The following is a 20,539-nucleotide window of genomic DNA, read 5'->3' as shown; positions in this document are numbered from 1 at the left end:
GAGGCATTTTGTGGGCATGGTCAAAATATTTTATTTCAGCTTAGAAATATCAACATTGTATTTTCAAAATCTAAAGGTCTTTATTTTTTTTGGTTAGAAGTAGGAATGATTTTATCAATTCATTCCTTTTCTTGGTGGCGCCCTCTGCTGCCCCTTCAGCTAAAAAAAAAAAAAAATGGCTCCTTAAATCAGCTGTAAAGATTTGAGAGCTTCCTCTGAAATTTGTCCTGGTAGTTTTGGCATAATCTTGCTGACTGACAGACAGCAAGGTGTTCTAGATCTCACAGAAAACATTTCTCCAAGGAACACAACCATTTTTTGTCCATCAGATTTATTGCAGCTGAGTACAGGTCAGGTTTATGCCAAGGAGTTGTTTATTTTTTTTTTCACAGCATGAGTAGGCAACAGTGGGAAAATAATGGTTTTTAATAATGCTGCTGGGGTGATTCTGTTGAGTCCTTTTTGGGGGTTTTTATTTTCCAGACAGCTGCTCGTACAGTTTAGGGACATAGTCATCCCACTCAGCCTGGTAGCAAGTTCCTGCCACTGGTGCTCCCAGGCTGTATTTCTCCCTGAAGCTCTGGATCTTGAATTTGCCGCGGTTGTCTCCGCAGCGGTTGGTGAGGTCAGGCTCGCTGCAGGACAGGGTGCCTGACTGCTCATACACCAGCCACACATACCTATGGAGACCTGAGTTGGACAAGCACACAGGATTTTAAACGTTGAATTACACACTAAGAAAGAAAAAATTAGTTTATTTTAAACTCCAAAGAGCGTGAGCAGCAGATACCATGAAAAGAAAATTGCATGTCTAAACCTTTTCCCCACATTTCACACAAGAGAACATTAACTTTGTGCCCTCTCCTGCCTGGCAGCTTTTACCAGTAAGAATTGTGATCTGTATGCAAAATTGTGCCAAACACATTTTGCTTATACAAGACGAGCTCTACAAATTACCTATAGACTCCACTTGTTCATGTGTTCCGTTTACTTATTTATTAATTTCCATTTGTGTCATTTCTGTTATCACAGTGCATGTGCATCAGGGCATCATTGGTGTTTTGAAATCTAATTTCACACATGCACCACAGCTATGAGCCTTCTGCTAAAATTTAAGAGCGAGTCAGATTGAATATTAATGGACGTTTTTGTGGCAGTTGCCACCTGGGAAACTTTGATTCTCCCAGCACTGTCCAAAGGTTCATTAGAGTAAAACTTCATTCATTCTTACCTGTGCCATTAGGAGGACCAGAGCCCACATAGTCAGACTTGACGCAGCCAGAGGACACATCGTTTCCTTTCATGTTGACTACCAGAAAGTGGTGCCACTCCCTTTAGTGAAAGAAAAGATAATCAGTTTGATATTGAAAATCTGAACTGTACAGAAACTGTTCGAGCTGTCATTACCCTCGTGCAAAAAAAAAAATGTAGCTATGAAACTGTGTTTTTGAACATGATCAAGAGTCAAATGTAAGCGGCACAAATGAAAAGCCTAGGCCCACTTCAGTGGCCTCCCAGTAGGTCCTGTCTGTGCTCCATTAACATGCTCCTTTCACCTGAATTTGGGGTTCTTCCTGCTGGGAGCGTCAGGGTCGGTCAAGGCCAAAGTGTACAGTTTACTGGAGTCACATCCTTCCCATTCGATGCAAGTGGGTCGATTCTGCACCTGCAGCAACACGCGGACAAAAGTGCGTCAACTTTCACTTTTATGCCGGAGTTTGAGGCCGTTTGAGGGCGCTAAAGGCCATCGACTAAGGGCATACTACCAGGGAGCATTATGTAACCCAATTAATTTGTGGTAGACGGTTACAATACTTACTAATCTTACCAATCCCACGTAATCATTTATAATGCAGTGTTAGTTTAGAGAAATGCAGTACAGTACTTTAAACAGCATTTAAACGCATCACCAAGAAGCGACGCTAGTAGCTACACTTGCTAACAGACAGTGGTTAGCTGACAAACCTGTGTTGGAGTAAGCACTTTTCCCAGCTCATCTATTTCCACAGATCCGTATTTTACAGTCAGGGGCTTTGCAGGCTTTTCCTCGACCTCCTGCAGGGCAAGAGACCCGGTCCACTGGCTCAAATCTACAGGCATTTTGAGGCGTTTGCTTTGCAGACGATTCAAACTGAAACGCTACTTGCAGATGTACGAGAACTGCCAACGGTGCTGCATTCATGGACCAGCAGAAGATGTGCGACATGGAACGACTCCGCGTGTTTAAGAGTTAGAATTAAAAAAAAACAAACACTTAAACAGTTCAAAAAGAAAAATATTCCGTTTTTAAAAATTTGAAATAACCCTTAACAAACATAAATTTCAAAAACTATAATTACTATAATTACTGTACTCTTTTGTCAATCATCCTTTTCTATTAGCTCCTGGTATTGGTACTTTAATATTATGAAAAATGTTGCCCATTTGCACATACTATTGATAAATATATGGTGCTCAATGCCGGCATTTCTCCAGCATATGGCCCTTATTTGAGGCGTGAATTAACATATTATTATTATTTTCTATATTTGGCTCTTCATGATGAATCATGGTTTTCCCAGTAATCTGATTCCAATTTGAAGGGCACAAACAAAAACCTACAGGAAACGCCGCCAGAGGGCGCAGTCCCCGTTACTCTTTTGTGGATTGTGATTTGCTAAAGTTTCCGTCAATCACATCACCCGTCCTGAGCTCCTCCCTTCTCCACCTTACGTGCTCCATTAACAAACTTAATGTTTCCAGACTTTTCCATCTTTAAAACGTTGACATTATACACTGTTTTAAACAATGGGCGTTAACGTTTTCTCAAGACACTTGAGCAAAAGAAAGAAATGATTATTATTATTATTATTATTATTATTATTATTATTATTATTATTAAAGTTATGGGTAGTGGTAGGAGGGTATGTTTTGTTTTTGGTATGTTGTTGTTGTTGTTGTTGTTGTTGTGGGGTTTTTTTGTTTTTTTTGTTTTTTTTTGTCTTTTCAGGAATAAGCACATCCTACAGTCAGCCCTCCTTAAAATTTTAGCAGTCTGCAGATAATGACAAAAAAACAGAGCATGCATTGACTTTAACGACAGTCTGACAGTCCAGTCCTAGTATTTGTAAAGGGTAGGAAAGTGCATTTCAGATCAAATGAGTTTAATAAATGAAAAGAAAAAAATGAAAATGAAACACACTGAAACAATGAGTAAGCATATGTTAAATGCTTAGCCTTCTGACTCCAGACAATTTTAAATTAGGTTAGAGTATGGTTGTAGCTTAGACTGTGTTGATTTGTGAGGTGTAAGACTCCCGTGAAAGCTCTCTCTCCCTTTCTTCACAGGCAATACTCCTATTCCTGCAGGCCAAACTTTTTTTAGTATCCTTATGCAAGCTCATGATTGTAATTAGGTTGTTATTTTAGTCTGTGTGACATTACAGCTGCACCAGATAGTAGTCCTACTGAGAACCACAATCTGCCTAGAATAAAAAATCTGGGACTGTAATCACATAAAGTAGTTACAATATACAATAAGGCTGTGTAGTGTTTTCACGAATCCAACAAATTTTGCTTATCCATAAAGTCATTAGGAGAATGAACTCTGCCCTATATTATTAATATTATTAATATTGGAAAAAGGCACAACATTGGCAGCTCGCCCCCTTCAGATGATTCATGCAGAGAGAAGCATACTTTGTTGTGTATTTGTGGAGTTTGAGGCATCATTTTGGTTGCTCGTGGAGTTACTCGGGGAACTGAATGGAAATGAAATCAAAGGCCATCATAAATGCAAAGGCTTGGCTTATGAAAAACATTTCATGAAAACAGATGTATTTTTAAAATAGTAATTACCTAATAAGATTATAAAAACAACTGAAAACTGAATTTTTAAGAGAAAGAAGTAGAAATAGATACATTGTTTCCTAAAAATACAGAATTTTAACCAAATAAACGGTTGACAACTGATATCTATGATATCTATCAGTGATATCTATGTTTTTAGTATTATCTTAGCCCTATTTATAATGTCCGTTTGTTACAATGACAGCCTGACATCCATCTTTTCTGACTACAATCTCTTTTACTACCTTTAAAAAAGGCAAGAAAATGAGCTAATTTATTACCTGCGATAAGAAAAAAGAAAAGTAAAACAAATGGCTGTGGTGTTACTGCACCTTTAAGAAGGTGAGGTCAGGGTGTGGTTTCTGTCCTGGTAAAGTTTCCGGCTTGGCATGCTCATGTAAACAGAGCACCTCTACCAAATCTTGGTGAAGCCTAAGAGAAGGACAGAAGTCGGATCATGTCAGACCGCTGCCATCTGCCGACACTGGGTTCCGTGTGCTGTGGTGTGTAATGGGCAGACCGGTGCCCGGTGTGTTGCTGCGTATCACCGAGGTGCTCCCGCAGGTGGACTAGTCAGACAGGTTTGACCTAGAAGTCGCAACTGTTCACTCATTTCTGAAGGCAATGTAGGAAAGTTATCATGAAGGTAGTAGCAACGTTAGCGCTTCTGCAGTTGTATATTTCTGCAACAGGTGAGTTCGGATCGACTCGGAAAACACAGGTGAGTGTAAAAACCCCGCTTCAATCTTTTTTTTTCTTTTCCTTTCAGCTGATCTCGTTACAGCGGAAGTTTCGGGTAATGTCTCAAGCGAAACGGCCCTGTCAGCTTCACCGGGTGACATCGTTGTACTTCCGTGTTACTCGGCAGGTAAAGTAACACCCGTGGTAACGACATGGACCAAAAATGGACGGGAAATCGTTACAGGCGGAGATCCCACTCGGCGCCTCATCGTGAACCCTGATGGGAGTTTGAACATCAGCGCGACGATGCCTGGAGATGAGGGGATTTACCTGTGCAACTCCACACTATCTGACAACAGCTCCTTCCTGGCACGTGTGCTGCTTCAAGTAACAAGTAAGTGTATGCGCACATTTTGAACAATGAGCTCTTCACGGTGAGGTAATGTAGGTGTTGCTTGCCTGAATTCTTGGAACATTTCTAGCAAATGCAAACTGGTTCATCTACATAACATGTGGGCCAGTTCTCGACAGCGGCTGACTTTTGTAGATGGGTCTAAATGTGCTATGTGGAGTTTGCCAGGCCTTCACTTTGCTGCATGCTTCTCTCAGAATATTCTAGCTTCCTTCCACAGTCCAAAGACATACATACTGTTTATTTAGTGTGTCTAAATTAGCCATAGGTATGAATGTAAGTGTGTCTTCATGTGTTTGCCCTGTCATGTACTGCTGACGTGTCAGGGGTGTACCTGGCCTTATGGACAGCGACAAATGAGACTGTTTCCCACGGCCCTGTGACCCTGAATTTGAGGTTAAGAAGATGGATGGGTCTATTTGTAAAGCGCTTATAGCTACACTTTGAGAAGGCGGCTATGGTCATCGTTCTTTGATCTTTAAGGTCTTTATCAGCTAACCACTCAGTGGAGTACTGCAATACCTGATCAGTCTTCTTAATAATAACAATAATGATGGATTGGATTTATATAGCGCTTTTCAAGGCACCCAAAGCGCTTTACAATGCCACTATTCATTCACTCTCGCATTCACACACTGGTGGAGGCAGCTACAGTTGTAGCCACAGCTGCCCTGGGGCAGACTGACAGAAGCGAGGCTGCCATATTGCGCCATAGGCCCCTCTGGCCAACACCAGTAGGCGGTAGGGTAAAGTGTCTTGCCCAAGGACACAACGACCAGGACAGAGAGCCCGGGGATCGAACCGGCAACCTTCCGGTTACAGATACGCTTCCCAACCCCCCTGAGCCACGGTCGCCCACGACATTCTTGAAAAATGCAGACTTTTTCCTCTATCGCTGCTTGAAGAAAGATTCTGAAAACTGTCAGTAGGCGTGGGTGCTCATTTCAAGTCCATTTTCATCCAAAAAAAAAAAAGATCCAACTAGCTCACCTTTAAAACATCAGCCCACACCAGTACCCTACCTGCAGGTTCCTGGTGCCTGATTCAAAGTGGAGCTGTTTACTGGTCCAGCTGTGGCTCGCTCATCTAGTCCATCAAGAGTCACACACCATCTCATTGGTCCACAAAAAGCTCAAAAATCTGTCTTGAGATATTTCTTGGTCCTGAATACACTGAATACCTTGTACTTCTGGGTATATGTAGGTTGCAGTCAGAGATGGGCAGTTACAAGTAATGCGTTACTATAATCCGATTACATTTTTGAGTAACGAGTAAAGTAAGGGATTACTGTTACAAAAAAGGTAATTAGATTACTGTTACTTTCCCGTAAGCACGCTGCGTTACTCCGTTACTAAAACCGTGATTTTCTTCTTTTTTTTTTTTTCTTTTTTTTTTTTCTTTTTTTTGCGAGAGTGTCTCATGACCAGTGTTGGTCAAGTTACTTGAAAAAAGCAATCAGTAACTAATTACTGATTACTTCCCCAAAAAGTATTTTCAAAAGTAATTAGTTACATAGTTACTTTTTAAAAAAATGATTTACAACCTGAGTAGGTAATAAAGTGATAGATCTTTCAGCCCAATTCTATTTTTTCTGCATAATCCATCATATAAAATGTAATCAAATGAAAAAGTCTCTTTTTGAAACTAGTTTTATTAGCTTTAATCTTTTAACTTCACGCATGAGGCAAATATTAAATTATATGCAACATTCTCTGACTGGAAGAAATTTGTTTAACATTTAAACCTATTTTCTGCATATTCCAGCATATAAAATAAAATAGTTTTTTGTGTTTACACTCACCTTTCAAATAGATGCACGTAAAACACAGAAGTTAAAAGATTAAAACTAATAAAAGTTTTAAAAAGAGACTTTTTCATTTGATTACATTTTATATGATGGATTATGCAGAAAAAGTAGAATTGGGCTGAAAGATCTATCTCTATTCCGGGATAAATCATGTTTTAAAAAGTAACTAAGTAACTAATTACTTCTGAAAATAAGTAATCAGTAAAGTAACAGGATTACTTTTTTCGGGAAGTAATCAGTAATTAGTTACTGATTACTTTTTTCAAGTAACTTGACCAACACTGGTTGCTGTTATGGACAGCAGTGGTGGATGATTGGTTTCTGGCAGGTCAGCGTTTGATTCGCAGTTAATTAGCAATTAGTTTTTCTCAGGTTTCTTTTGACACTGTTGGCTATTGGCAACAAAACATTTGATGGTTCTGTGATCACGCGTCGATATATTAGAAATTTCAAGAGTGTGACATCATTCAGAAAAGAGAGTAACAGCTGAAGTGTTAAGTAGTAATGGGAGCCAGTTAACATCTGTGCTCTGAAGCTTACTAGATAGAATCATGGTTGGACATCAGGCTACTTGATTATGGAAGAGAATCGTCATCATGCTGAGTTTGGCAAATGTAGTTTATTTAATATGATTACTTGTTGAGTTGTTTGGTTTTCCATATCTGTCTGAGAAAACACTCCTTTCACAGCCTTATGAGGAGTAAGTTTGGACTTTAAGGAATGGGTGTGTACAAATGTTAAAGACAAGGGGTGTGGTGGAGGTGTAACACAAAGTACAAGAGATTCTCTGTGAAACAGACTGTAACAGTCATTGTTTTATCTTGATTTTCTGGTTTTCATAATTGATTGCAAACCTAAAATCCATATTTAAACGGTACTGCTCTAGGCTAAAATTGAAAATAAGGGTAGGTTTTCTTTCTAATACCAAATGAAACCACTGCAGGACAAGTTTGCTAAAGAGAACCTTGACACTCCACTCTTCTGCCAGGAAAATGTTTTGTGAACAAAGTGAAGCTCAATTATTCAGAAATAACATCCACTTTGTGTGTCTTGGGCACCAGCATGAAAACATCATCCAAAGGGTGAAGTGTGATTGGTTGCTGTTTTTGCTGCTTCTCTCCTGAATAGTTTTGGCGGGCAAAATGTGTTTATCAAGGAATCTTGCAGGATAATTTCAAGGTGTCTGCACCTTTCTACAGCGGGACATTAAACTGAAACATCAAAGTAAATGTGCTGCAGAATGGCTCGGATCAAAATCTGAAATTAGCTTGAGTATTTTTGTTTTATATGCCAAAGACAACCTCAGAACACATTGTATAATAAGACAGACAGATCCACTGAATGCGTTTTTCCTGCTTTTATTGGTTCATAATGACACTTGTTATATTTTCCTCTACAAACATATCTTTAAAGTTGCTTACAGTATTTACTGATCTCATAAATTTAGAAGTTACTCTGAGTGAGGTTATACTAAGTTTTAATGCACTGTATGCATTTCTCTCAGGTGGACCAGAAAATGTGTCTACATCCATCAGTCCTGCCACTGCACTGTCCAATGGGACCCTTTACACAGATCGGGGTTCATCCGTTACTTTAAGGTGCTCCGGCTCCTCCTACCCGTCTCAGCACCTGACCTGGGCCTTCAGCGGTGACTCGTCAAGCAACGACTCGCTGGTTTCAGGCTCTGGATCGTCCCTGGAATTCACCATACAAAACATTCAGCCCAGCGCTCAAGGAGTTTACAGCTGCATGGCCCACAACCCTGTTTCAAATGTGACAGTAATCAGTCGCACGGAGCTGCTAGTGTACTGTAAGTATCACAAACAGGATAATCTGCTGTGACTGTAAGCTTGACAGTGTAAAGTGGGATTTTATGTATGTTTATGTATGTTTGAATCAAAGACTGAGCTTTGGTTTAATGGCAAAGACTGCAGCAGGGCTGAATACTGTATAACTTTAAGTTTGTTGACATGCAGGCCTGAGTTTTAGTACTGATATTAATGTGATAATTTTCATATAAACACACCCACTGTTTATGCATTCTCCCCTTTCATTTAAAAAACACATCCTTCACTTTAGCATGCCTACCTATAAAGTGGTGTCATTATTTAGCAGAGGAAACAAAAGGAAAATCTTGAAGATTGCATGTGACAATTTAGCCAGAGAGTGGAGCTGAAACACTCCTGGGTGCTGTAAGCTTCACCAAAACCTGTTTTTTTTATTTATTTATTTATTTTTTATTTATACATTAATGGGTTATATTGCTTAAAAGCAGAAAACATTTCATAATTTAAATTTTTAATATGTGTTTTAGATACATTTTTGTTTATAATTCACTCAGTGGGAATAAAAAAAAAACTAAATGGCTCTTCAAGTACAACTTGAGGTCAAATCCACAAAAAGAAACTTAGTACAGTGTTTTAGGTTTATAATGAATGTTAGTCAGTAAGCTACAAAACTGTAGACATGTTGAAATGTTTGCACGGAGACATTCCTGGACAGAAAAGCTGAATAAAATATTTAGTTATTCACAGTTTTATTAGTAAAACTGCTAGCTAAGCATTAAAAGATAATCCAGTCCAGTTCAGAGTGGCGTGGGGACTACTTTTTCCCTCTTAACCTCTTGCTGTACTACAAGAGAGAATATGATAGAGGGCAAGCAAGGCTGTGGAGGGAACAAAAAATGCATACTGAGAGATGTTTTGATGGGCTGAAAAAAAGCTGAGTCAGTACCCACCAGCAGCTGAGATGAGGGAAAATGAATGCCAGGAAAGGTCAAAACATGCTATCCAGGCCTCACTGAAAATATTACACTCAAACACTGTGAATGTCATGATTAATCGTGGTGTAACTGTGGAATGATTTTATCTATGTGGCTTCTGTTACGAGGAAAAAAAATACTATATTATGTGCAGGGTAAGGAGGCTGTGGCGGTTTATTGAGTCACTGCGATAACAATACATTGAATTGACTTCCTGAAATGTTTGCACGCAGCTTGTTCCCTGTTTTCGCTGACTTCCTGTAGCTCGCTTTTCAACACGGAAAAATCAAATCCATTTTTACTGAATGTTTGGAAATAATAGGCCTGTTTTATATGTCAGGTAACACTTTGTTTTATAGTTCCAGTGTTTTCTTAAAATTTGTTTGAGCACAATTGTTATGTAAATGTGTTGACAGCACAGACAGAGGTAAACTAATATACATCCATTTAAGCAAATTATTTCAGTCTTTTCTCAACAGTATGCAAATGTTTACAGGTTTTTATGCTGTGTTTGAAAGAAGAAATTTTCATTAATGAAATCATAATAAATGATTGCTTTGCTTTATATCAAGGTTACACAGGATAACTAAACTCAAACAGCTTTCCCTCTTCTTCCTACTTATAGTGTCAAATCACAACAAAAGTTGCCTCAAGGTGCTTTATATTTTAAGGTAATGTCCCTACAAAAATACAGAGACACCCCCAACAATCATGTGACCACCTATGAGCAAGCACTTTGGTCACAGTGGGAAGGAAAAACTCCCTTGTGACAGGAAGAAACCTCCAGCAGAAGCAGGCTCAGGGAGGACCGGCCACTCAGATGCTTTAAGTTTCACCAGAACATTTAGTAATTAGTGGAAAATATGGCATCAGAGATGGGTTTCTTCTTTATTCAGCTGCTCCCTTTAGGCATCTACTTCCAATCTTATCCCATCTCTATCATTCTCCTCTGTCACACCAACCCTCTGCATGTCCTCCTTCACTACTTGCATGAATCTCCTCTGTTTTCTTCCTCTTATCCTCCTGTCTGGCAACTCCATCTTAAACATCCTTTATCCAGTATATCTGTTCTCATTCTTTGGCAGATATCTAAACTGTCTCAGCCTTGCCTCTCTAATGCTGTCTCCAAACTGCTCAACCTGGGCTGTCTGATGTACTCCTTTCTAATCCTGTTCCTCCTGGTCACTCTCAACAACTCTGCCAACTCCAGCTCGACGTCCACTCTTTTTGTTAGAGCCACTATCTCCATACCATACATCTCATCGGGTCTTACTATTATCTTGTAAATCTTCCCTTTCACTCCTTCTATCAGATTCCCCCTCCCGACACTCGTTTTTACCCACTCCACCCTGCCTACTCTCTCTATTCCCTATCTCGCGCACTGTCTGTTGTTTCGGTTGACCCTAGATCAACCCCAGACATAAGAGTGAAGTATCAAAAGTGAAATTGTTATTCTAAGAAAAGTTAAGCTCTCTTAGTACAAAATCATGGATAGATTGAATGTGCAATGGCACTCTAAACACTTCAGAATTCGTAACAGGATCAGGCAGACCGAAAGTGAGCCCATGATCGAATGATCGATACATAAAAATGTGTTAACTGAATGATAGAAGTGCAGAACTTGATAGTGTTACACCCCGGCCTAGGCAACCGGAGTGCAACACGAAAAAAGTAAAAATAAAGAAAAAAAAAAAAAACACACAAAAAAAACCCCCACTAAAGCTCACCACCAAAATCCCAAAACGAAAGTATCGACAAAGCTATTTACAACAAACTATTTATTTACAACAAAACACCAAACTATTTACAACACGGGGGAGATCACGACCATGACCAACTGACACACAGGGCTTAAATACATAGAAGGAGCAATCAGGGAATGGACCACAGGAGGGAAACACAGCTGGGGCAAATTAGACCTGACGAGACAAGGAAAAGTAAACTGAACACACTAAGATAACACAGACTTTCAAAGTAAAGCAGGAAACACATAACAGTCACGCCAAAAACAACACACTGACAACACCGAAACGTAACAATAGCTTGTAGTCTCTAAAGCAGCTTTTCAGATCAGATACAAGCTAACACTTTGTGCTAACACCTCAAAGCTTTTCAAAAACGATTTGAACATCAAAGAACACTAACTGGCATAGACGTACCACGCAGTGACCTGTGATTAACCCTTTATGGGGGATCTTGAGGCCTGATTAAGCCAAGCATTCCTGGCATAACATTCCCGACATCTTTGAATGTCTTTGGACTTAACACATTGTGGGTTAACACATTGTGGGTTAACACATTCCACAAGTTGGAAGCAACTTGTGGCGCTCATGAAGCTCAAGTGCAGCTTTTGTTAAGGAAAACAAGGCAAACCCAATGCGAGGGAATTCTTAAGCGATGAATGTAATATTGTTATATGTAACAAAATATTTTTAGTAAATAAAACATTAAAAAACACTTAAAGGTAAAGGTCTAACAGAAAAATCTCAATTAAAATTTGCTCTTAATTTGAGTTTTGCTTTAAGCAGCTTGAGGTGACTGTTATTGTGATTTGGCTCCACGTAAATAAAATGGAACTGAAATGATCTGAATATCCTTTCCTGAACATTCAGGAGTGCATTCCTACTGCTCATTACTGATGCTTTTATTTTTATTTCTTTTTCTCCTAATTAGATGTCTCAGACAGACACCCTGAGTGTAAATGGACACTGACACAGAACATCTCTCTAGTCCAGTTCACCTGCACTTGGTTAGAAGTTTATCCCACCCCAAACCTACGTTGGGATATGGGACCATTCCAGGTGGCGGACAGCCTCAATGTTACGATGAGCCGCTCCACGCTGTCAGACGGGCAGACCGTGAACTGCACAGCCCAGCCCCAGCACCTCGGCCCAGAAAAAGAGAAGTCGTGTTCGTTTACCCTCGGTAAGCTTGTTGTAGGGAAATGAGCCTCTTAACGATCCTGAGATGTGCAAATGCTGAATCTTTAATGTACTTTTGACTTAAGAAGCCACAGTGACACTCGCTGCTGTCAATCACTGTTTGTAGTTCTGACATCACATTTATGTCATGGTTGAGCTTCTGTGCAGGTAGTATATTTGATTACTCAGAATCACAATAGTTTATTATTCTCAGCGAGGAAGTTACTTTGTGACAATAAAAAAAAAAGGCCACTCAGAGAGCGCAAAAAGTGTGACCTTGACTCAATTTACACCAAAATCAAATCAGCTCAAGCTGTTACTGGTATCTACTATCAACAAAATTTCAACATGATAGCTTGAAAACTGTGGACACTATAATGCTAACAAACAAACAAACAAATAGAATCAATTACATACTCTCTCCCTTTGGACGAAGAACAAACTATGAAAAAGAATAGTGCATGAAGTACAAATAAAAATAAATAAACACTGTAGTATTTAAAAATATACACTCAAAGCAAAATAAAAGTTAAACAATATCACGTGCAACATTTACTAGATGATGACAAGTGAAAATAATTCGGGCATCGGTCTGTAATCACTGATTAGTCATAGGATTCGTCCATAACTTGAACACCATCCTCCTTTCTCACACTGACTCCACAGAGTGAAGCGCCACACCCACAACGTCACCAGCCTTCCAGATCAGTGTGAGCCTGTTGGTGTACACCACCCTCTGCTGCCCCAGCACACCAGTGGATGGCACTGGCCACCACAGACTCCTCAAATTAAAAACAAAAAACAAATTAGTGCAGGTCTACACCCAGATTATTTTGTCTCAAGTTTTTTTAAAATTGTAAAATGCAAAGTGCATTGTGGGTATTTTGTCAGATGATCTTTCAATTTAAAAGTCCAATTAAATCTGATGAAACAGCTATATGGTACAGCCCTATAAAATTACATGGTTCTTAACAGGAACATTACCTATAGTTGAATAATATTTTCAAAATAAGAGTGTGTGAAAAAAGTCTTAGAAGATATCACACACAATGTCACTTTTGTCTAACATACAGTTTTTCCTTCAGGGACAGAGTTTCTGTAAAAACGTCACAGTAAACTGAAACCATCCGCATGATCAGATATCATGTGACGTATGTGAGGAAAAATATGTGCTGCAGGAGTAGGAACTATGTGAGCAATGCTTATTTGACTTAGAGAATGATGGCACCCTCCCTTGAAGCCAACAGGTCAAAAATTTCTGGTCACAATGTGAGAGAGTCACAACCCAGGAAAACTGATTATGTTTAGCATTACTCCAGAAATATGGCTAACATTGCCATGCTCGTCATAAATGTAAAAGTAACTTGATTGGGACTAATCCTAATTATTGGGTATTGTTTTTAATATTCATATGAAGTACCATAATATTTATTCGATTAAGCTTTCCAGCCCTGACAAGAATAACACTTGGCAGTGTGCTCATGAGAACACAACACAGGGCATGTGGGCAGTTAGTGAGTCACCCAGTTGTGTAAAGGTTATCATCACATGAATGCCTTATTCAAACAATGAGTTGATGCAACAGGATGTGAGTTGCTGTTCTCTGATCAGCCTTCTCCTGTGAATCAGAAACACTGAACAAAAATGACATTTTGTCAAACAAAATGAGTAAAATTCCAAAATATTCTTATTTATTTACAAATTGCAATTGATATTTACTGAACAAACAAAGCAATAGTCCAACCAGTTTGGAGGTCATGAAAAAGTATGAACAATGTCAGGTTTAGAGCTGGAGTGATTGGTTGATATATCAAATAGCGGATATTAGTGTTTTTGAAATGTAAAAAAGTAAAATTTTAAAACAAGAAAAGGTGTGGAAAAGTGTCAAAATACTGAAAACACATTTATTTTGAAGTTGGAATTCATCCAAAATACAAACAAACCTTCAGCTTTTGCATGAAAACAACACAGTGATATTATTGCAGTACCAAAACTGTCACCAGAGGGGAAGAAGAAGCTATAAAATTCCACTTCTGAGCTTAGCCATGTAGCAAGCTATTTTGGTGTATTTTTGTCCTCATCAGCCAGCATGACTCATAGAAAGGGACTGTTTGGTCTTAATAACAGACCAAAAAAACCCAAACATATTGTGTTAATTTATCTTTTTTTTTTTTTTTTTTAAAAGCAGCATTTTTGTTTTTACTGAAAACATATGATCAGTATGATCATAAGCTCTTTTGCTCTCTTGGTAAGAGTTGGATAAGAAGACGAGAAGATCAACAGCTTTCATGTCTGTACAGTATATGTAAGGTTTCTGCAAGAAGACAGCTTATTTCCAGTGTTTATTTATCGATCTTGGCTCAAACCTCAGTAAACCACAAAATGCTAGTTTTGAAAGTAAGGGTTAATTAGAGAGCTGAAATTGTTTTTAAGTGTGGTCAGGCCTGGTTTTTGGTCTTCATTTTAATTTACAGTGTTAATGTTGTGCTGAAATGTTTCCTGGCCACAACTTGGTGTTTTCTGCTCAGAAATATTTGTCCCCTCTTGATTGTTATTCTTCTTTTTTTGCATATTTATCACACTTGCATGTTTCAGATCAGAAACCCAGGTAAATACAAAGTGCAGCTTTCACTCCTCGGCCTTAAAACTTTTGTGATGTGGACACCCAAGTTTGTGAATGTGATAACTCAAGGATGAAGCTAAAAAGCTATCCAAACTACCTGACTATTGTGAAAAAGTTGTTAAATCACAAATTAACTTTGATTAACCACATTTTTTTTTTTTGGAAAGCTGAGTTAAATTTCATTACACAACCATTCCTCATTACTGCCAAACCTAAATCACCAAACAGAGCCTGTCTGACATAGTGAAGTAGACTAAAAGATCTTAAAGAGCAACACATCATGTCATGATCCAAAGAAACTCAAGAACAGATGAAAAACAAAGTTATTGAAAGTCTGGAAAGGGTTACAGGGCTATTTCTAAGGCTTTGGGAGTCCGGTGAACCACAGTTGCAGCTATTAAGTGCAAATGGAGAAAACTTGGAAGAGTGGTGAACCTTTCCCAGGAGTGGCTGGCATACCAAAATTACTCAAAGAACACATTGATGACTCAACGGGAAGTTACAAAATAACACAGAACAACATCTAAAGAACTACAAGCCTTACTCGCCTCACTTAGGTTCAGCAGAGGTGTTCATGATTCAACAATAAGAAAGAGAAAGAAATATTCTGTGGACTGATGAGACAAAAGTTAACTTCCTGCAAGGTTGTGTCCCATTACATCTGGCATTCATATAAAGGACATCGTACCTGCAGACAAACATATTGATGGTAGTGCGATGGTGCTTCAGTGGCTAGACAACTTGGTGTAATTAATGGAAGCATGAATTCTGCTACCAGAAAATTGTGAAGAAGAATGTCCAGCCTTCGGTTGTACACTGAAGTTCAAGCGTACTCGTGATTATGCAGCAGGAAAATGATCTGAAACACACCAGCAAGTCCATCTCTGAATGGTTCAGTAAAGGCAAAATGAAGGCTTTTAGACTTGAATCAGATTGAGATGCTTTGGCAAGACCTTAAAAAGGCTGTTCGTGCTCGATGTGGCTCAATTAAAACTATTCTGGAAAGGAGAGTGGGCCAGAATTCCTCCACAGCAATGCAATCAGTTACAGTTCTTGCATCCAAGGGTAGTAGAAACAGTTAGGTTTGGGGAGCGATTACTTTTTCCACATAGGCCAGGTCGGCTTGGAAATTATTTAACCCAAGTAAAGTGCAGTTGTTATCTTTGTCTAATATCAAAACTTGTTTGATGATCTGAAACATTTAAGTGTGACAAATGTGCAAAAAATAGGAATTTGGGAGTGGGGCAAATACTTTTCAAGTAAGATTCCTCATATGCTTTATATCCCACATAAATCAAGTTTTGTAAATGTAAATACATTTGACTTTTTTAAAAAATATCTGACTGAAATGATAAAGTATCTGATTTTTATTTTTATTTTTCCTCCTCTCTCACTCTGTCAGAGCTTCCCTTCCCTGAAGGCGAACCAATGGTCTCTGCTCTGGAGGCAAGCAATGTAACACTCACATGCACTGAGACCACGTCCAAGCCCCCTGCAATTACCACATGGAGAAAGGGATTACAACTGGACTACATTGAATCTGGATCAAAGTACATCCTGTCTTTGGAAGGCCCGGTCTTCAAGCTGACCATAGTAAACGTCACTAAAGAGGACGAAGGCTTCTATTTCTGCCACAGTGAGAACCCGCTCGGACTACGCGAGCTAGAAGTGGAGCTCACTGTGAAGAGTTGAGTTTTGAATAAGAGGAATATCCTGGCATTAGTAGTTTTACAGAATAATCATTTGCATGTCTTTGCATTTTTTTCAATGTCTGCGTGAGATAACGAATAGACATTAAGCAGAAGTGTAAACAGCATGCTAGTCACTACAGGTGTTGACTCCGCCTCTGGAATCCAGATAAACCTGCTGCTCCACCCTTTTTTGTACTTCATAAGCTTCTCCTGTTGCCTTTTTTGGTTTCAGCAGCCTCTTCCGCGTACACAGGAGCAGTCATCGGCATATTTATAGCAGCACTGATTATGGGGTCAGCTGTCATCATAGCCAAAATTGTCTACAACAGCAGAGACCGGATTTGCCTGGGTAATTTTTTTTTTTCTTTTCATAAATAAATTTTGCATCAATAATAGCGTCAGCCTCTGATCAATAACAATCCACATGCTGTATCTGCATTTTAAATTAATAGGAACTGTATTAAACATGAAAATCTACTGATGCCATTCTTTGTGTTTGTGTTTTTGTGTCAATAGGTGGCTTTGGGTGAGTATTTCATATTTGCTTTTGTCATATATACTAAATGCTTACTTTAGTTGCACAGTCCATATAGATTGAGTTAAAGTACTTTATGCACATCTGTGTTGCATTTGAAATGCATTGTTTTTTCCATTTAAAAGCAAGCCAATCATCAAGTAGTACCATTATTTTCTAGGAGTTCTTTTTACCCCTCGGCTGTAAAAGGCAGTTGGGATGTTGTGGTCACACTGCCTGATGGGAAGGTGGGCAGGTCATTTGTACACCCAACTTTATGAATGTGATAACTCAAGAACGACGCGAAATAGGAGTATCGAGTTCATACCATAGGTGTATCTACTAAAAGTTTCAGACAAGTTCCAATCTCAGTGACCTCATTCTCAGGTCAAGGTCAGAGGTCAATCTTGTAATTGTAATAACTCGAGCACGAGGCAATGTAGGATTTTGAAGTTGACACCATAGATGTATCTATTAAAAATCTTACCATTATTTTCTTTTTAAGTTAGATTACAAGGAATCTAAAATTCTGAGCATCTGTGCTTTTACAAATATGGAAGGATCTCAGAGAAAGGACAAAAAGTAAATCCTACCATCTATACATCTTCAGCACCCTTAAGAGTAATTCCACCTCTGAGCAGTAGACGATATCTTGATACCATGCTCAGCCTGCACACACTTGCTGCTGCTTTTACAAGCTGCTTTGCAAATCACCTCTACTTGCAGCTGCTCCATTTCATAGAGCTTCTAACTGATTTTTGCTGTCACTGATGTCTGCCCACACATTTTAGCTTGCACAGAGGGGGTCAAACTCCAGTTTTGTGATTGAAAGTGTGCTCCGCTTCTGGCGCCTCAATCTTGTTTAAAAACAAAATGCTTCTTTAAAACTCTTCACCTTACATGGCAGAACTGCGTAAAACACGTTTTTCAGCTAAATTGTCGCAGTTGTTTAGTTGGAGGACTAGCACATATAAAACTTAATTTGCTAAACTGAAGAATTTTAGCTTGTGGTCTTTATGATGATCATTCACATTAAACACATTTCTCCAAAGGATTTTTAGTGGCCAAAAATTCCAAAATGGTGACTTTGGTTTTGGTCAAAGCCATCTCTGGAATGTGAACTGAACAAAACTGTCTAACAAATACTTGGCGAAGATCAGTTTTAAAGATCTGGCTGCACGTGTGCGCCCGTGTCATACTATTCTCACCTCTGCAGGCAAGTGGATGACGACAGTGGAGACGTTCTGAGTCTGGTGGAGTCGGATGACGAACAAGTCTTCCAAGATGCAGTTCCCCGGCTGCCTCCAATAACCAACGGACATCACACAACACTTGTGCAGATACATCGAATCCCATCGAGTAGGACTTCATCACAGCAATTTATAAGTTTTCTAATTTCAGTGTAAAAATATTTTGTAATATAAAAATGTCCCTCTTTTTATTCAGGTGATCACGAGGATGCAGAAACTGCTGACACAAGTCCACAGCAGCAGGAGGATACCGTACAGACGGAAGAGCCAGTGCAACTTGTAGAATTTTAGGTATTGGGGAATTTTTTAGAGCAATGTTTAGTTTTAGGTAAATTTACTCCTGAAGAGAATGTGAACAGAATCGGTGGCAGAAACCTTTTTGTCCTTCCTTTCTATTGTGTTTTTTTTTTTTTTTTTTTTTTTTTAAGATTCTATATTTTTTGTAAATTTATTTTGATTGATTTGTTTATACAGTATGTAAAAATAAATAAATGTAATACAGTAAATGTGTTTGAACAAATATTCTTTGCATGTTTTTATGAGTTTTGTATTTTTAAAGGTGTTCACTATGTACACCAATATATGTGACCTTTGACTATCTCGGTCTAGAATGCGACTCTGCTGCAGAACTATTTTTATTTATTTATTTTTTTAAATGCAGCAGAGTCAGTTCGTCACTCATCTGAGATTCATGCTACGTGTGAAACAAACTTGACTCACTCACTTGAAAATATTTACACGAGATCTACGTGAGAGGGAAAACTGAAATTAAAAACTCTAAAGGGTTTGACAAAAAATTTGTTGATTTAAACAAAATTATTCAATATTATTAGAATTTATTATTAGTGTCCTTTTAATGCAAAAGTACAATTGAGTCTCTCAAGTCACCTCAGTTTTTATAAAGAAGATTTTACTGGATAATTAATAGTCTAAATAATTCACTGTGTAAAACCATCAAAATCATATAAAAAATGTAGTGCTGTTGTGTTTCTTTTAAAGGAGACAGATGGATCATTTGAATGGCACTTTAAATCCAAACAGTCTGCAGGCTTTAATAATGCATTAGGCTGTTAAAGGGAGATCCAGCCTCACACGTAACAGTCTGGAAATAGGTGCTCTGATATATTAATAATTCATGGTACATATTTAAGATGATGTGTACACAGTACAGACTTTTTCACTGCTTTTGAGGCAGCTATAATGTTATTCTACGGCTATGATCACATCAAGTTTGTATATTTTTCTTTTACATTAAAACAAACCTTAATAGTCACACATGGACACCAACTGAAGAAGAATTTACCGGTTAGAAAAACAACAGGAGACAATGCGACATGAAATGAACATGTATATAAAAAAAAAAATGTTATGGATCATCAGGTATTTAAACTGTTTTCATGCACTTGTATAGAAAGTTGTTCTGAATGGGTTTTTTGTTATTGTACAGATATTTGATACATGATTTGCAGGGCAGAACCAAAAGGGGAAATAAAGGATAAAAACATAAGCAAATATTTTGTGAATATTTGTGTACGTCTACAGAAATATTACATTACTGTACTCTATATCAGTGAGAAACATTTTACTCTAGTATAAAATTTGGGTGCAAAATTCTTTCTTTAAAGATTTTTGCACCCAAACACCCAAAGGCGATCACTGTATGCTAAAGAGACTCTTTTTCAAAAAGGAATAGATAAAACACAATCTACATGAACAAGAAATAACCCACTAATTGTATTTTTCAATGGCACAAATTAATTCACAAATTTAGAAGTCCCTGTTGTTACTAGATCAATACTCATTCCCTGTAATTCAGTTTGAACAATTTTATGTCCTTAAAAAGTCAAAAATATTCAGAGTGATCTCAACTAATAATGATAATATTGTTCATCACAGCGAGAAAAAAACAAGCAAGCAAAGTACAGTAGGCCAAAGTACAGTAGGCCAAAAATAATCATGCATGATGCAAGAGAGCAAAGCTTGCAAATGAACTTCACATGAAGGCTTAGTTTTCACAGCTTTTTAACTTTGTAGTTTTGCACATTTTCTGT

At 38.3% G+C, this 20,539-nt stretch overlaps 2 protein-coding genes across 3 annotated transcripts; one reads left to right on the top strand and one right to left on the bottom strand.

Moving 5' to 3' along the window:
* Positions 1 to 370: 370 nt before the first annotated feature.
* pebp1 (phosphatidylethanolamine binding protein 1) lies at positions 371 to 2,184 on the bottom strand. The gene is made up of 4 exons (XM_080894978.1): positions 1,966 to 2,184; positions 1,557 to 1,666; positions 1,232 to 1,332; positions 371 to 690 (listed from the first exon to the last, which is right to left on the bottom strand). Exons 1-4 carry the CDS (start codon positions 2,098 to 2,100, stop codon positions 473 to 475), a joined length of 564 nt encoding a protein of 187 aa, XP_080751104.1. The 5' UTR covers positions 2,101 to 2,184; the 3' UTR covers positions 371 to 472.
* Positions 2,185 to 4,220: 2,036 nt separating this feature from the next.
* Positions 4,221 to 20,539, top strand: vsig10 (V-set and immunoglobulin domain containing 10). 2 transcript variants are annotated; one of them, XM_080894977.1, is made up of 9 exons: positions 4,221 to 4,520; positions 4,598 to 4,903; positions 8,233 to 8,538; positions 12,163 to 12,414; positions 16,436 to 16,720; positions 16,960 to 17,073; positions 17,241 to 17,250; positions 18,455 to 18,597; positions 18,685 to 20,539. In XM_080894977.1, the coding sequence occupies exons 1-9, from the start codon at positions 4,469 to 4,471 to the stop codon at positions 18,777 to 18,779; spliced, it is 1,563 nt and encodes a 520-aa protein (XP_080751103.1). In that variant the 5' UTR covers positions 4,221 to 4,468; the 3' UTR covers positions 18,780 to 20,539. The 2 variants fall into 2 exon arrangements, with proteins under 2 accessions (XP_080751103.1, XP_080751102.1); XM_080894976.1 differs by having other exon boundaries at positions 4,222 to 4,520; positions 16,957 to 17,073.

This window comes from Rhamphochromis sp. 'chilingali' (genome assembly GCF_963969265.1).
Source record: "Rhamphochromis sp. 'chilingali' genome assembly, chromosome: 10".
Lineage (NCBI taxonomy): Eukaryota > Metazoa > Chordata > Actinopteri > Cichliformes > Cichlidae > Rhamphochromis > Rhamphochromis sp. 'chilingali'.
Note: the sequence above shows the minus strand (reverse complement) of the source record. Positions and strands in the feature narration are given on the sequence as shown.

Bases quoted from the DNA above. Each gene is read 5' to 3' on its own strand.
- pebp1 (XM_080894978.1), bottom strand. From the start codon at position 2,100: ATGCCTGTAGATTTGAGCCAGTGGACCGGGTCTCTTGCCCTGCAGGAG. The intron at 1,333-1,556 runs GTGAAAGGAGCA...CTTTCACTAAAG, and splicing joins AGGAAGAACCCCAAATTCAG to GGAGTGGCACCACTTTCTGG. The intron at 691-1,231 runs GTAAGAATGAAT...TGTCCAACTCAG, and splicing joins TGGTCCTCCTAATGGCACAG to GTCTCCATAGGTATGTGTGG.
- vsig10 (XM_080894976.1), top strand. From the start codon at position 4,469: ATGAAGGTAGTAGCAACGTTAGCGCTTCTGCAGTTGTATATTTCTGCA. The intron at 4,521-4,597 runs GTGAGTTCGGAT...TTTTCCTTTCAG, and splicing joins GTTGTATATTTCTGCAACAG to CTGATCTCGTTACAGCGGAA. The intron at 4,904-8,232 runs GTAAGTGTATGC...CATTTCTCTCAG, and splicing joins TGTGCTGCTTCAAGTAACAA to GTGGACCAGAAAATGTGTCT.